The sequence below is a fragment of the Limulus polyphemus genome, unplaced genomic scaffold (genome assembly GCF_000517525.1).
Source record: "Limulus polyphemus unplaced genomic scaffold, Limulus_polyphemus-2.1.2 Scaffold735, whole genome shotgun sequence".
NCBI lineage: Eukaryota > Metazoa > Arthropoda > Merostomata > Xiphosura > Limulidae > Limulus > Limulus polyphemus.
The window spans coordinates 264,860-281,545 of record NW_013666345.1 but is presented as its reverse complement, the minus strand read 5'-3'; the positions used below and the strand labels follow the sequence as shown (position 1 = coordinate 281,545).

The 16,686-nt window shown below is 33.3% G+C and overlaps 1 protein-coding gene across 1 annotated transcript in view; it reads left to right on the top strand.

Moving 5' to 3' along the window:
* The window catches only part of LOC106460248 (neuron navigator 2-like), a 92,885-nt gene that overhangs the window by 33,654 nt on the left and 42,545 nt on the right, over positions 1-16,686 (top strand). The window contains exon 2 of the mRNA XM_022386916.1: positions 11,465-11,582. Within this exon, the coding sequence (XP_022242624.1) occupies positions 11,465-11,582 (118 nt within the window). The remainder of the gene's footprint in view (positions 1-11,464; positions 11,583-16,686) is intronic.

Below are 16,686 nucleotides of genomic sequence, written 5' to 3'. Positions count from 1 at the left end.
ACATTGAATTGTTAGAAAGAATTCAGAGGAAGGTTACTAGAATGATACCTGGGATGGAGGGGTTGTCATACGAAGAGAGGTTAAGATCTCTGAAATTGTTTTCTCATGAAAAAAGAATTAAAGAGGACCTGATTGAGGTGTTTAAGATTGTAAAGGGAATTGATAGTATTGATGCAATATCTTTTTTTCATACTCAGTGCTGAAAATGGACTAGTAGACATAAATATAAATTTTGATAAGGTAGGAATCATCTTCAGCTAAGACAGTTTTATTTTACCAACAAGATGGTTGGCCTTTGGAATGGGTTGCCTTCGAATGTTGTGGAAGCAGTAAATTTAAGTAAGTTTAAGAGAAAACTTGATAGCTATATGAATGATAAGGGCTGGTTTTAAGATTTTTTTAAATTTATTTAATAGTTTCAGTTTAGTTTAGACGATGGAACAGCCGAGATGGACCAATAAGTCCCTTGTTGTCCCGAAACATTATGTTACGTTATAAAAATGCCACTTTGGATGAAAACACTTGGTTAAACTCAGCCGAGCCATATGTTGTTATCGCTCACTCATCATTCAGTTTTTAAATATTATAGATATACAGACATTGTTTAATGTACCAAACTACAATATCTGAGCCAATTAAATTTTATCTTCTGATTCTTTTTTCACAATGGTCGTAGAAGGTTTTACCTTGAAACTGAAAATTGGTACAAAACTGAATTTAATTATCACAACATAGTGTTTTCAATTAACTTCTAAACTTGCATTTTCAAAATAGCCCCCCCCCCAGTGGCACAGCGGTATATCTGCGGGCTTACAACGCTAGAAACCGGGTTTCGATACTCGTTGTGGGCACAGCACAGATAGCCCATTGTGTAGCTTTGTGCTTAATTACAAATAAACAAAATATCTCTAAACTCCTAAGTATGTGCGTGGTCTAAAGTAAAAAAAAATAATAATAATTGTTGGCCTCAAACTAGAATATACTTGAAAGTCAGTTGTTTTTTTCTTTCTTGTTTTTTTTTTTGAGGAAGAATAAATCATAGGGGAAGAGACGAATACAGTAATTTTAGTAGGAGGATATTGCAAAAAAACAAAAAAACATATCAGTATCAGGGTTCTATTAAGAAATGGTACGACTGAAGTAATTGAAATAAAGCAGATGATAAAAATTTTGTGACGAGGAAACCTTCCATGGAAATACAAAAGATCGTTATTTAGCAGTAGCCATCATGCATTGAAGAAGAGAAGAAGCAGCCCTTGTAACGACGCAGCTGGATTCTCCCAGGACATGACGTGTGACTGGGAACGCCTTCATGACGCTATGCGAGCCAAGTAGTTGGGCCTCACGGCTGAGTTTAAATTTTTAAACAAAGTAAACATGTTTTTTTTTGTTGTTGTTCTTTTTGTTTTTGAAATTGTGATGAAAAACGAGAGGACAGTGGTCTGACTTTATACGAAATCGTCGCTATAGGAATGTGTCATTGACTCAAAAGTGCAGAGTTTAGCATTCAATCTGCACGTTAACAAAAAGTGGCTCAGCTGAAACTTTATTAGGTCATACTATGGTGATAACAACGTACATCCTGATTGACGTAACATTAATAACAAGATCTTATCAATGTTACAACTAAGACTTAGATATTCAGTTGCTAGACAATTCTGACGAGTTTATTAAAAAAACGCCACTCAGCTGCACCTTTTGATAAATGTTACCCATCTCCAAGAGAGTTAATTGTAAGGCCTAATGGATATGTCATGAATAAACATAATTTTAAATTATTAATTGTGTTATATCCAAAATATGAAATATGACTAAGGAGACCAAACGTTTATTTACCCACAAGTCAGTTCCAGCTCCAGCTTTTCTTAACTGGGGGATTCAATGAAATATGTAATGTAGCCAAATCTAAAATTAGAATAATGTACGGCATTAGCGTTAGGGAACCAATGCCATTTCAGGGGGCTAGCCCCTTGACTCCCCCGCTTGCGCCAGCCATGCTGCAAGAAAACAACTCCAAGTAGTATGTAAGGAAATAATCGAACAGCAAGATAATTTGTAATTCTCAATTCATATCTAATGATGACTAAGTATCATTCACGTGCTAGTTTAAAACGTTTTTTACTTAACTGATTTGTGAAAACTGTTTATGTTAGATGTATTGTATGTAGTAGCTGCTGCTACAAAGTTTGAACCAAACTGTGAAAACTGTTTATGTTAGATGTATTGTATGTAGTAGCTGCTGCTACAAAGTTTGAACCAAACTGTGAAAACTGTTTATGTTAGATGTATTGTATGTAGTAGCTGCTGCTACAAAGTTTGAACCAAATTGTGAAAACTGTTTATGTTAGATGTATTGTATGTAGTAGCTGCTGCTACAAAGTTTGAACCAAACTGTGAAAACTATTTATGTTAGATGTATTGTATGTAGTAGCTGCTGCTACAAAGTTTGAACCAAATTGTGAAAACTATTTATGTTAGATGTATTGTATGTAGTAGCTGCTGCTACAAAGTTTGAACCAAACTGTGAAAACTGTTTATTTTAGATGTATTGTATGTAGTAGCTGCTGCTACAAAGTTTGAACCAAACTGTGAAAACTGTTTATTTAGATGTATTGTATGTAGTAGCTACTGCTACAAAGTTTGAACCAAACTGTGAAAACTGTTTATGTTAGATGTATTGTATGTAGTAGCTGCTGCTACAAAGTTTGAACCAAACTGTGAAAACTGTTTATTTTAGATGTATTGTATGTAGTAGCTGCTGCTACACAGTTTGAACCAAACTGTGAAAACTGTTTATGTTAGATGTATTGTATGTAGTAGCTACTGCTACAAACTTTGAACCAAATTGTGAAAACTTTATTTTAGATGTATTGTATATAGTAGCTACTGCTACAAAGTTTGAACCAAACTGTGAAAACTATTTATGTTAGATGTATTTGTAGCAGTAGCTACTACATACACTTTGAACCAAATTGTGAAAACTTTATTTTAGATGTATTGTATATAGTAGCTACTGCTACAAAGTTTGAACCAAACTGTGAAAACTGTTTATTTTAGATGTATTGTATGTAGTAGCTGCTGCTACAAAGTTTGAACCAAACTGTGAAAACTGTTTATTTTAGATGTATTATATGTAGTAGCTGCTGCTACACAGTTTGAACCAAACTGTGAAAACTTTATTTTAGATGTATTGTATATGTTGTAGCTGCTGCTACAAAGTTTGAGGTGAACTTTTGGATATTGCAAATTCACACTTCTATCCTCCCTAACTGCTCCCACGAAATACGATCTTGAGCTAAGGTATGACAGTATTTTTTAGCATTAATCTTAAACGTTGTAATTAATTACTCTTTATGACATATTTTCATCGTGAGCCTGAATGTCCTATTTAAACTTGAGTTTCAGTGCCATGTTTAACTTGATCACATGTTTTCATCGTTTCTTTACTCTTATGACATCTTTCCGTTGTGAGTTTGAGTGCCCTAGTTAACTTGATCACATGTTTACATCGTTACTTAACTCTTATGACATATTTTCATTGTGAGCTTGAGTTCGCTTTTTAAGCATGGTGCGTGTGTTCAGAGTGAGACAACGTTTCGGCTTCTATATTGAGGCTTTCTTGAGATCGAGCTACAACGTCCTGTTTAATTTTTACGAAGTTTTTCCGTTGGGAAGAGATGTGTACTTAACTCAAATGTGTGCTTAAATATTCCACTTAAGCCTACTGAAATGTTTACATGATGATCATAAGAGCCCCATTTAATCCATGAGCTAAAGTATTTTGTTTTACCTTAACAGTGTCCCTACACGCACACCCGCAATTGTGTATAGGTGTGTTATTCAAAAAAAAATTGATAAAGCTAACTAAGCAGGAATTTGAAAGTACCCTTCTGCCTAAAAACAGTTATCGTTAGAAACAATGTTAGAATTTGCTGTCACGGGGAAAGTTCGGGTTTTTCTCCACCGCATGTCTTTTCTCTTGTTAAACATCTTCTGATTTTATATCTCCTGAGAGTATTTAGAGGTGTTCCCCGATCTTTGAAAAAACTCACTAATTACTTAGGACAAGTTAGGAGCTTCTGCTATCTCGCTGTCGGCCATACTTTCGAACTCGGACACGAGTTTGGATCAAAGGTATTTAGGGAACATCTGGTTTCCGGTGGACATGAAACACGCACGTTAACAACTGAGTACCCCAACTATCCCAGACTTCAAGGAAAGCTTTGACGTCGTGTAGGAATTCAGTGATTCCTCTTGAAGAAATTTAAGTTCAGATTTCTCCCTAAAGAATTTTGAAAACAGCTGTTGATATTATATATCATAATACAGACTAACCGTATCAGAAGTTTTTTTTTTAGTAACGTGTTTCATTAAATTTTCTTTAACAAAGAGTTTAGAAAACTCAAGTTATAAAATAATTTTGGATTAAGAAGTTACCTAGAATATGAATTTAATTCCAGATTGGGAAGTTTCTTTAAAGATGGATAAAGTTCTGGATTAGGAAGTTGCTTTAAAGATGGATAAAGTTCTGGATTAGGAAGTTGCTTTAAAGATGGATATAGTTCTGGATTAGGAAATTGCTTTAAAGATGGATATAGTTCTGGATTAAGAAGTTACCATAAAGATGGATATAGTTCCAGATTAGGAAGTTGCCTTAAAAATGGAAATAGTTCCGGATTAGAAATTTACCTTAAAGATGAATATAGTTCCGGATTAGGAAGTAACCTTAAGGATAGATTTAGTTCCGGATTAGGAAGTAAACCTAAGGGTGAATTTAGTTCCTTAGTAATCATGATTTTAAAAATGTATCACTTGTATTTTAAGAGTTGTTAATTATCCACACAAAATTATTATTTTATTGTTATTATTTCAGTTTATTTCAGTTGTTATTTCGTGGCATTCAAGAGCCAATTGTTTGTTTCATATGTCGTATCGAGTTCCACTCTACACTATTTTCCTCATTGAATACTCTAAAGAAACTTTTGAGTTACTGGAGATGTAGTCATTTGTAGCATCACAATAACCTGTTCTCAAGTAACACTTACTATTGAACAGAATATTGATCGTGGTTTTTTGTTTGTATGATTTATTCTTTTTTATAGAAACGTTTGTCATAGGTTTGTCCATATGTGTGTTTGTATATAGGAATTATGTTGATAACATCCGTGAATAATACCAAAGAAAATATCTATAAAATTCACGCCTTCAGCATTAGTTTCTTTAAGACATGTTAAATTTAGATATCACTAGACTTTAGAACAATTGCTTCTTTAGGACATGCTAAATACCACTACATTCTTGCAGTAAGTGTTTCTTTAGAACATATTAGATATCATTACGTTCTAGCAACAATTGCTTCTTTAGGACTTGTTAAATACCACTACATTCTTGCAGTAAGTGTTTCTTTAGGACATATTAGATATCATTACGTTCTGGCAACAATTGTTTTTTTTTAGAACATGTTAAATACCACTACATTTTAGCAACAATTATTTTCTTTAGGACGTGTTAAATATCTCTAAGTTAGCAACATTGTTTCTTTAGCACATTTTACATACCACTAAACTTTGATAATATGTGTTTCTTTATGGAAAGTTACTCTGTAATTTATTTATTTTTTTAATATGGTAACTGAAGCAAATAACTGTGAATTATAAAATTACACTGAAAAAAACTGAGCTAAAAATAACTCAACTCGTGTACTGTGAAATGTAATTCTGGTTTTTGAATGGCTACAACTCAAGTTTAAATAACACAATCATTGTGTACTCAGAAAACAGAACACAAATGTGCTGCTGGCTGATGCACATTCTTCATGTTGAATATCATACAATAGAGACAAGTATAATAAAAATTGTCGCTTCACGACATGATACTGTGTTTAGATAAACACAATATTGATTTAAAACCTGCACGTCGTTTATGTTGTGAGAAATAATTAATCTTATGTGTTTATATCGCTACAACAATAAATTGTGTTATAATACACACAATTCTGTGTTCGAGGAAAGTTTGTGTTAAGTTAGAACACAACTTTTTTGTTTTTATAGTGTAAATATTATAACGTATTAACAACATTGGTTTCTTTAGGACATGTTACAAAACACTACGTTTTAGAGATGATCCTTGAAATAAGCAGGAAGGTAATATAAACAATATGTATGTATAATATATATATATACGTATAAGATCAAATGAATTGCAACTTTCATGAAAATATCTGTAATATTCAAATGTATAATGAATATTCACCCAGAATATTCTTTGGTGTTTGTGGTGCCTTATCTAGAGTCCACAGACACGTGTATACTGTATGATGTATTATGTGTATTCACCTAGAATATTCTTTAGTGTTTGTGGTGCCGTTATGTAGAGTCCACAGACACGTGTATACTGTATCATGTACAATGTGTATTCACCCAGAATATTCTTTAGTGTTTGTGGTGCCGTTATCTAGAGTCCACAGACACGTGTATACTGTATACTGTATGTGTATTCGCCCAGAATATTCTTTAGTGTTTGTGGTGCCGTTATGTAGAGTCCACAAACACGTGTATACTGTATCACGTATAATGTGTATTCACCCAGAATATTCTTTAGTGTTTGTGGTGCCGTTATCTAGAGTCCACAGACACGTGTATACTGTATGATGTATAATGTGCATTCACCCAGAATATTCTTTAGTGTTTGTGGTGCCGTTATCTAGAGTCCACAGACACGTGTATAAGGGACAGAACGTCTGTCAGTTTGTATGCTTGTGTAGAGTTCTGTTGATTTAATATATGTTGTGTGAAGCTCTGTTGTCGACACGAAAAAGACTGATGAGAAAGACAGCCTTTAACTAAAAACCTTTGCCACTGTCCCACATGTCATCAACAAATTCATCTTTGGTGGTCAGAAGCCGTGATTAATGATAACCACATGATACTATCTGTCATCTTAGTGATTTACTGTTATATTATTGTAAGAATACCACAGAGAAATCGACGAATATCCTCAACAGTGGCCATGAAAAACTAACATAGCTTACTTAATCTCCTCGTGTGTTTATTTTTTTTTCTTCCACGATATAACTTTTAACTGTGGAAATTTTTACTAGATGTCAGCGCGCGTACTGTATTTTTTATTGCAATCAAATTTTTATACGGACAATCTTTATGTTAATATCACATCACTGTAATCATTTGGCTATATCCAAATTTGGGTGATAAATCAGCTGTTTTCTTACATAACTATATAAGTATATATGGTAGTTTTTTCCTGTAAACCTCTTTAAGAAGATTGTAGTTCATAAATGTGTTTATATGAAAGTGTATTTGTTCGTGTCAATGAATATTGTGCATACAGGGATAGGAATAATGAAATAACATTACACTCACTCGAGGGAAAGCTATCAGGAAGATTACATTCCCTCATGTAAAGTTGCATTTCCTCATGAATTATTTTTGTATTTAGTCCATGCAATATGTTCAATTTCATTGGTCATAACTAAAGGAATACGGATGGACTATGCATTCCTGATCGGGAAAGCCAACTAAAATGATTAAATTCCTCAAGCAAAGTTAAATTCTCGGGAATGCTGGAATGTAATTTTTCGAACTCTGACGTAAAGAATGACTAGAAATATTCTTCCCACTTGAATAGACAATTTATATGCAGTAAACTTGATTTTTATTGTTTCAACTAAATATTTCTTTGACCCATCGTGTATTGGTGCTGGATCAGTTATTTCCTGATGCTTGAGTAAAATTATGAAAATAAAGTATTTCTAAAAAAAATTATTTATTTCCGAAAAGATGGCGTTGCATGTGTATGTGCAAAAGAAAATACTGAGTTAAGAGGCGAGACTAAGTTTAACCACAAAATCAGTTTATAACATCGTTCAGTTTAAATAAGCTAGTCCAATAAAATGATCAACAGATGCGACGAAACTGACCAATTAGAATAAAGTTTAAATTCACACTAACGGAACAATACCGATTTTATATAGAAACTAATTTCGACATTTCTCATGTTGGATTGAAGAGGACACGTGAAATATCGAAACTAGTTTCCATTTAAATTTCGTATTGTTCCGTTAGTGTGAATTTAAACTTTACTATAAACTACTTTATACACTATTGTGTATTTACCTAATTTTTTATAATAACCAATTAGAATTCAGAATTATATTTATAATGACCAATTAGAGTTCAGAATTATTTTTATAATGACCAATTAAAGTTCAGAATTTAAGAATAATATCAATACATAAGAATTTATTTCGTGGAAAACTAATAAAGTTATTCCCTTTATTAGCACTGTTTCTTTTTTTTTCTTGTCATTCATACCCGGATGTACCAAAATAACTGTTTTCGGCGTTATGCTTGACTTGTTTTCCTTTTTAGCCGTAACTTCGTATTTCAGTGTAAAAAACAAAAATTCGGAATTTCAAACTTTATATATATTTTTAGTTTTTCGATTTGTACGTGATCTTGTTGATATCATCGTAACTTATTATGTCATATTTTTCAGTGATGTTTGTGTCTACTCACTGTGTACGTATTCGTTTGTATGCATAACTGTATATTACTATACATTATTGATATTTAAATCACTGGCTTCCATTAATCACGCATTTCATTCTCGAACTTTCCCCCTGATGCCTTCCATTACTAGTATTTAAATACTTGCTTTGAGTAAATCGTATTTTAAATCTAGAAAGTTAGGCTGTTGATGAGAAAATCGTTAACGTTACTTCCAATACTTTCCTACCTCCCTTTTTTACACTCGCTTCGCATGCGTGAAAGCGACGATAACTGTGATAAATGTGCGTGTTTACGTCCGCCTAGGAGATAGTAGAGGGACTATGCTGTCAAGAAACACCCATGTCATGATACATCGTAGACGATGTTTAGGGATATACAAGGAGCAAGCCAGTATTCTAAGTCACGCCAGCGAAATGTTTTACTCCTATGGCAATTAAGATGTAGTTTGTTGATTCATTATGATTTTGGTAATTATATATAGATTTTTTTTTATTTCTAGGTGTATTTGCATGTATTGCAATTATTTCTCAAGACATTAACCTTTATGAAAGACACTTAGAGAAACTTAACAGTATAAACACTCGTGTGCATTTTTTAGAGGATAGTTAGAACTTCGAACTTGGTAATGAAATTAAACGTTTTGGGGACAACACGTGTATAAACCTAAATATCTGAAAATAATGTGCAATAACATTTAGGGTTTGAGAAAAATGGTGATGAGCAGCCTGACCTCTAAATACAACTGAAATAAAACGTTTTGAAGATAACACGTGTAGGAGCCTAGATCTCCGAAGAAAACAATATACTGATATATAACATTTTGGAGACATCGCGTCTAAAAACCTAGATCTCCGAATATAAAATACAGTGAAATTAAAAGTTTGGTATGTTTGTGTTAGCGCAAAACTACACAATGGAATATCTGCGCTTTGTCCATTGTAGGGAATCGAACCCTGGATTTTAACATTTTACATCTTTAAACTTATCGCTGACCCACCAGGGGTATACAGATCAGAATAAATGCACAAGACCTATAGGGGGAAAAATGTATGTTTGAAGATAGGTATTTAAACATCCAAATTAGTGACACAGAGGTCTTTTAAACTCAGAGATGTATGAATCTAGACATCTGGAAGTTAAGGTCAGCGACTTTAAATCATCAAAGATGCCAGATGTATGAATCTTGACACTTGATGGTGATACATACCAATGATTAGTTAAATTTCTTCTTTTTCAGTTCTCTTCGTGTACTTGTTGACATCTTAAGTCACTCAACTGAAAACTTCCCTAATGTTTTACAGACATTCGTTGAGTACAGTAAGAAATCGAATGTAAAGAAAAATGGACATTTGACCCACTCTCACGGCTGTATATTCGTTGAAAATTACTGGATTAATAAATCTCGTTTTATATACGACTTGCTTTAGCCAACAGTCATTTATTAGAAGCTTACCAAAAATATAAAACACTTATATGATATGACAGCTGCTTTACAATTAAGCATCAAATGAGAACTTGAAAAACAAATTAACGCGCTTAAAATAACATACAACGATCAGAATCTTTGAAAATTCTTTAACTGTCAAGTTGGAATAATCTGATATAAGAATTCTGAGAGTAACAATGGCAAACGTTTCGTTTGGATTTTCATCTTGGAAATAAAAATAAAAAATCATGCATTTTATAAATAGCATAAACCTGCTTTTAGTCAAATTAGCTATTAAGAAAAAAATATCAAACATTTTATAGATTTAATTTGTTCTGATTCTCATTAGTTTGAACTTGTTTAACATTAGAATCAATGTTATGTTCTGTGGATCCCTGGCGGTTTCTAATATTTTTTAAATTATTTATGCGTCAAATTGCTTGCGGGTTCACATCTTAGTTGGTGACAGGATTTCTAGTAACGTATGAGTGATATAAAGTTTGTTTGTTGTTAAACACGAAGCTACACGATAGGCTATCTGTGCTGTGCCCACGACGTGTAGCGAGACCCGGTTTTAAGTGATGTGGGCCCCCAGGTTTACCGCCGAGCCCCTGAGGAGCAAAAATTTAAAGAAAATGTCATCATTGTTGCATTTAATCACACTAATTACTACTGTGTATCTTATATACAAGATGAGTAATTTCAGCCTTTTTCTTTGCCAGTTCATTTCACTTAGTGCTGCCACAGTAAAATCAAAATATTTTTCAATATGATGCAATATGTTGGCCCACCACTGGTATTGTATAGTAGGAAAACGAGTCGGGAATTTTAGGGTTTATGCTTCAAGTCATTGGTAAAGATCAGTGACATATTTTTAGTTTCAAAAGTGGAGTGGGACAGAGGATATCTGCTATTTGTTATACTATTGCTGTTAATTTTAAAAAATGAGGAGATATAACCCCCTTACCCATATCAGTTATGCCTATTCAGGATTGTTTGTTTATAATTAAGCACAAAGCTACACAATGGGCTATCTGTGCTCTGCCCACCACGGGTATCGAAACCCGGTTTCTAGCGTTGTGCCACTGGTGGGGGGGCTATTTAGGAACTGATAGAATTGTATTAGCTTTATTTTTATTTTTCTTCGGACTTACAACGCTAGAAACCGAGTTTCGATACCCGTTGTGGGCAGAGCACAGCCCATTGTGTAGCTTTGTGCTTAACTTCAAATAAACAAACAAATTTTTCTTTTACTGAAGCCCTAGCGACAGAATAAAATATGAGCGTTTATAATTTCTCAATATTTTTTATTCATTCTGAATATTATTTTATTTAAATGCCTATTTTTCAAATGAGGTTCATTGTCTTTAAAACTAAGTATTAAATGTCTCACGACAACCGCGAATTATAAAAGTGAATATATGTATATTTAGTGAGTTTTATGTTAATTTTATAAAAAGATCACATTTATTTTGTTTTGTAATTTGTAAAACGTTTTTTCTCGATATAGATCTATACAGACTGGGCAAATCATTATCTGGAGAGAGGGCGCTTCAAGCGTTATATTCAAGATCTACAGACTGACGTCAGTGATGGCTCTTTACTTGCTGACGTCATTGAGGCTGTTAGTAAGTATTTGTAGTTTATTTTATTTGCATTATTAGTCCGCTGGAAGTCACATTGGATCTGTTAAACTACTGGGCTTTTAATTATACTCATTGTTTCTATTTATTACAAAATTAAATGAGAGAAATAAATGGTGTTGTACATCTTTTTTACTGTCTAGAAATTACAGAAGTATTCCCATTGGATCATCGTTTGTTAGAAAAATTAGATTTGTTTGCTCTATGATACGCAATTTATATAACTGAAAACTTTGCTAATGTAGAGTTCGTGCATTTTTATCTCAAAGGATAATCTAAAAGATACTCATCATTTTTGATCGATTTAACAGAAATAACCGTTTTTTTTATTTCTTCTTTACGTTGCAAACTTTCCAAGTATTTTACTTTACTTTATACAATTATTTCCTACAATACAATAGTTTCTTTATTTTTGTGCTTCTTTAAATGAAATAGCTATTATTATTTTCACAGTCTTTTCTTTTTACTTATTTTTCTCCAGTAAATCACTTCCCCTTATTCTCTTCACCCGTATTCTTTTTCTCATTTCTCTTCTCTCCCATACTTTATGCTTATTTCATTTTTCTTTTACCTTTCCTTCCTCTCTTATGTCTTTATTCCATTCATTATTTGTCTATTATTCTATTTTTTATCATCCTTTCATCCTCCTGCGAATTTCCTCTTTCTTCCATCACTCAGTTTAACTGCTTTCTATTTCATCTTTTATTCACCCCTCACTTTCCTTTTTTTAATTTTTTATCCAGTTACAATTTTCTTTATTTCATTTACAGTTCTTTCACTGTCTCAATGTTTATGCCAGATTCTATATTATTTCAGTTTTATCTTATTCTGTTCTATTCCCAATTGGTATTCCATGATTTTATTTTCTCTGCTTTTATTTTTCAAACTTTCTTGCAAATTTCTATTTTTATCAATTTTTCTTTAATTTTATTCCATTTCCCTTACATGTGCTCCAAGTTTTTACTCCATCTTTTATTTTTATTCCATTTCCCTTACATGTGCTCCAAGTTTTTACTCCATCTTTTGTTTTTATTCCATTTTCCTTACATGTGCCCCAAGTTTTTACTCCATCTTTTGTCTTTATTCTTTACATATTTTTGCATTTAGATTTTAGTCTATATGTTAATTTTCACCCCTTTTTTATATATCTGGTTTCTTTCTTATTTCTTCTATATTTAAATTTACTTTGTATTTTTCTTACTTGTTTTGTTAATTTTCAAAAAAAAAAAATTAGTTCTTCATTTAACTTCACTCCCGTTCCTCACTTTTTTCTTTTTTCTCACAAACTTGTAAGGATCAAAACTTTTGCCAATGAAGCCATTTAGCAGGTAAATTGACCAATTGTTTTCTAGGTCTAAATCTATGCAATAAAGACACAGAAGCTATTATATGTCTAGAGTCTACCTAGTAAGCTACGCTCGATTGGATTGGCCTTATTTCCCCTTTACATTTACACTTGTTCGTTATCTTTTATGTATTCTGAATACTAATTGGCTAATACTGTTTCATTTAAACTTATGTTTTTCCTTTCTTTTATACTATTACTCCCGTTTTTTCCTGTTCGTTCTTTATCTTTTCCTTTTTTCAACACTATTTTCCAATTGCCTTTCTTCTTCGTCCATGTCTGTTGTACGTCTTTTCCTTACTTTGATACTTTATACTTTTTTAGTTAAACTTACTTTTTAGTTCAACCTATAAAATATGATTATTGTATCTTATATTTCAGCTATTGTTTTGTTTCTTCTTCATGTTCATTAAAATCCATCTTATGTTTCCCTTCTACTAATTTTTAATAATTATTTCCATTTCTGTCGTTCAGATTTGAGATCCATTTAGTTTAACAACTAATCTAGAAAATAATAAATAAAGTCCTTTGTCAAGATGTAGCTCCATTTTAGTATATGGTTTGTCTTTCTCCATTATTTGTCTGCTTTAGGTCCGGGATACCCGAAACTGGCTGAAAATGTGTGTAGTTATTTAAGCTTTGTTAAATATTTTTCGAAGTCATTATTTCGTGTTTCCGTAACAAGTCTTTTCATACAGCATAAAGTCGCCTGTAAGATATTGATGATAATATACTTATTTATTTGTTTGCAAGTTAATAAATAGGGAAGTTTTCTCCTTACTCACAAGCAGAGAAATTAAGCTTCCTATTTCTTATTCAAGGTTTCCACGTTTAAAGAGGGAAAGTTTAGCACTAATGATAACACAAGCTGAAATAAAACGTTATTTTTATCACAAAACTATTAAACTGTTACTTAATTGGATAAGCTAACACCCACATAGTAACAACAGTCTATATTTTCTAGATTGTACACAGGCCCCCGAAAATGGGGGATAATGTAAAATTTTGAACTTTTTTGGTACATTCGAAAGTAATGTTTTTATTGAACGATATATTTTCGAAATATAATCAACAAAATATTTAGTTGGTGGAGCAGGAGGGGGAACCTGTGTGCCAGTAACATACTTTATTCACCAAGCCCTCTGTCTACGTGCCAGTAACATACTTTATTCAGCAAGTCCTCTGTCTACGTGCTCATAACATCCCCGGTTCACCAAGTCCTCTGTCTACGTGCTCGTAACATCCCCGGTTCACCAAGTCCTCTGTGTACGTGCTCGTAACATCCCCGGTTCACCAAGTCCTCTGTGTACGTGCTCGTAACATCCCCGGTTCATGCTCGTAACATCCCCGGTTCACCAAGTCCTCTGTCTACGTGCTCGTAACATCCCCGGTTCACCAAGTCCTCTGTCTACGTGCTCGTAACATCCCCGGTTCACCAAGTCCTCTGTCTACGTGCTCGTAACATCTTTTATTCAGCAGATACTTGTCTAGATACCAATTACATCCTTTGATCAGCAAGCCCTTATCTATGTACCAATAACATCTCTAGTTTAGCAGGTTTATGGCAGTAACATCCTTTAATCAGCAAGCCCTTGTCTATATGCTGTTAACATCCTTTATTCAGCAGATACTTGCCTTTGTACCAATTACATCTTTTGTTGAGCAAGCTCTTGTCTATGTGTCAGTAACATTATTTGTTCAACAATTCCTTATATGTACAGTGATAACGATTTTCGTCATGAAAAGTCTTTGTTTTATTTTTTATTCATTTATTTTCTTCTGTATTCTTGAATACAAATAGAATGCTTGTGTTATAGAGTATATCCTGACTGCTTCGTTCGGTTGATTCAGCGAGGCTGTGGTTGAGGTGTTTCACTATTGCTTGAAACTGTATTTTTTTATTACATTTTTGTCCCTGAAAATCCCCTAGCGACAAGGAAAACTGTAAAACCTTACATGGAAAGTGCGAGTTTGAATAGAACTTTATGAAATTATTTTGTAATTTTTTTTTTTATTCAAAAATCGCCACAGTCCCCCTTTAAGGAAGTAATCTACCTGGATATAGTTATTTCAATATCTAAATGCCTCTGTTGAACTTTTATTTTGCTGGCAACAGTGTAAGTGAGAAGTATTTAATATATACACGTTTCGTTAGCAGCAAACTCACAAATGATTGTTTCTCCACCCCACCCCACCACTGGATCAGCGGACTCACAATACTAAAACTCATGGTTCTATTCCCCGTGGTGGACAAAGCGCACATACCCTATTGTGTAGCTTTGCGTCAAAAAAAAAAAAAAATCAAACAAGCCTTATGATTTTTCCAGTGGATTATTGTCATCCTTGAATAACAGAGTCAAACAAGTATTAATTTACTTTCCCAAGATGACAAATAACAAAATTTGTAACTATTATTTTTATTTTGTTACCAAACTGAAATATGGAGAAAATAATTGTACCGTAACTGATGCCATAAAATTAAAATCACTTCAGCTTAACGCTCAGCAGTTTGTCATAAAATACTCATCCAATTGTTAAGAAAAGGACAAGAAAAACACTTCACACCTGCTAGCCTTTCCTTTCTTTTATCTATTGAAAATAGTCCTACTCGAGTTGAACTCCACAAACAACTTACAGCAAATCTTCATGTGTCGAATAGTTCAATGGTGGTTAAGACGATCGACTCACAATCTGCAGGTCACAGGTTCGAATCCTGTCACCGAACATGCTCCTCCTTTCAGCCTTGGGAGCTGTATAATGTAATGGTCAATCCCACTTTTCGTTGGTAAAATGTAGCTCAAGAGTTGGCGGTGAGTGGTGTTTAATAGCTGCCTTCCATCCAGCCCACAACTTGTACATTAGGTAAGGCTAGCGCATAAAACTCTGTCAAAACTGTCAATCCCGCCGTTCTGTTAAGAGTAACCGTTTCAATCGGCGGGTTCTACCAAGTAGTTGTCTTCCTCTGGCCACAGTTCAAACTTGAGAGACAACTACACTTGAGCCATAGAGGTTTCTAATATGGCCTTTAGCCTATTGTGACATAATATGTCGTTCAGACGAACAAAGATACTTGCAATGTTGAATATATTTCAGTTAATTGAATTAATTTAAACTTTCAGTTCGAATTTTAATTAATGAATAACTACAATTAGGGTAGTTCCGTTAGTATATCACCGTTAGCTTTGGCAGTGTTTTACAAATCGATCAATAGGACAAGGTAAAAACAAGTTTATGTTTAAATGTTAAAGTATCAACATGTGGTGTTTATTTGTATGTTTTATATATCCTCATATTCGTGTATTTTATGGTTGAGTTCCTTATGAAAGTTTCTCTCTCTCTCTCTCTCTCTCCGTGTATATAGATTTATAACAGTTACTTTTTCGAGATTTTTATCTGCAATTAATGTCAAAATACGTTGAAAAGAGAAACAATGTGGAGCATTTCGGTGTTAAAACGTTTCAGGCGATTAATTTGAAAAAACACAGTTAACGAACTTCATGCAGCGTAAGAGCTTAGCATTTTCTGTAATGGGTCATTTACACTACATTACACTTCCCCGGCTTCACTGTATAACAGAGGGAGAGCGTTGGAATAAGGGTGATGACTCACTGTATGCTCTTATGTTTGATTTCAGACTTGTAGGTTTCATCGTTTCCTACACATTCACTGTCTGTAGGAACTGTGGTATTCTTGCCTCACACATTCACTGTCTGTAGGAACTGTGGTATTCTTGCCTCACACATT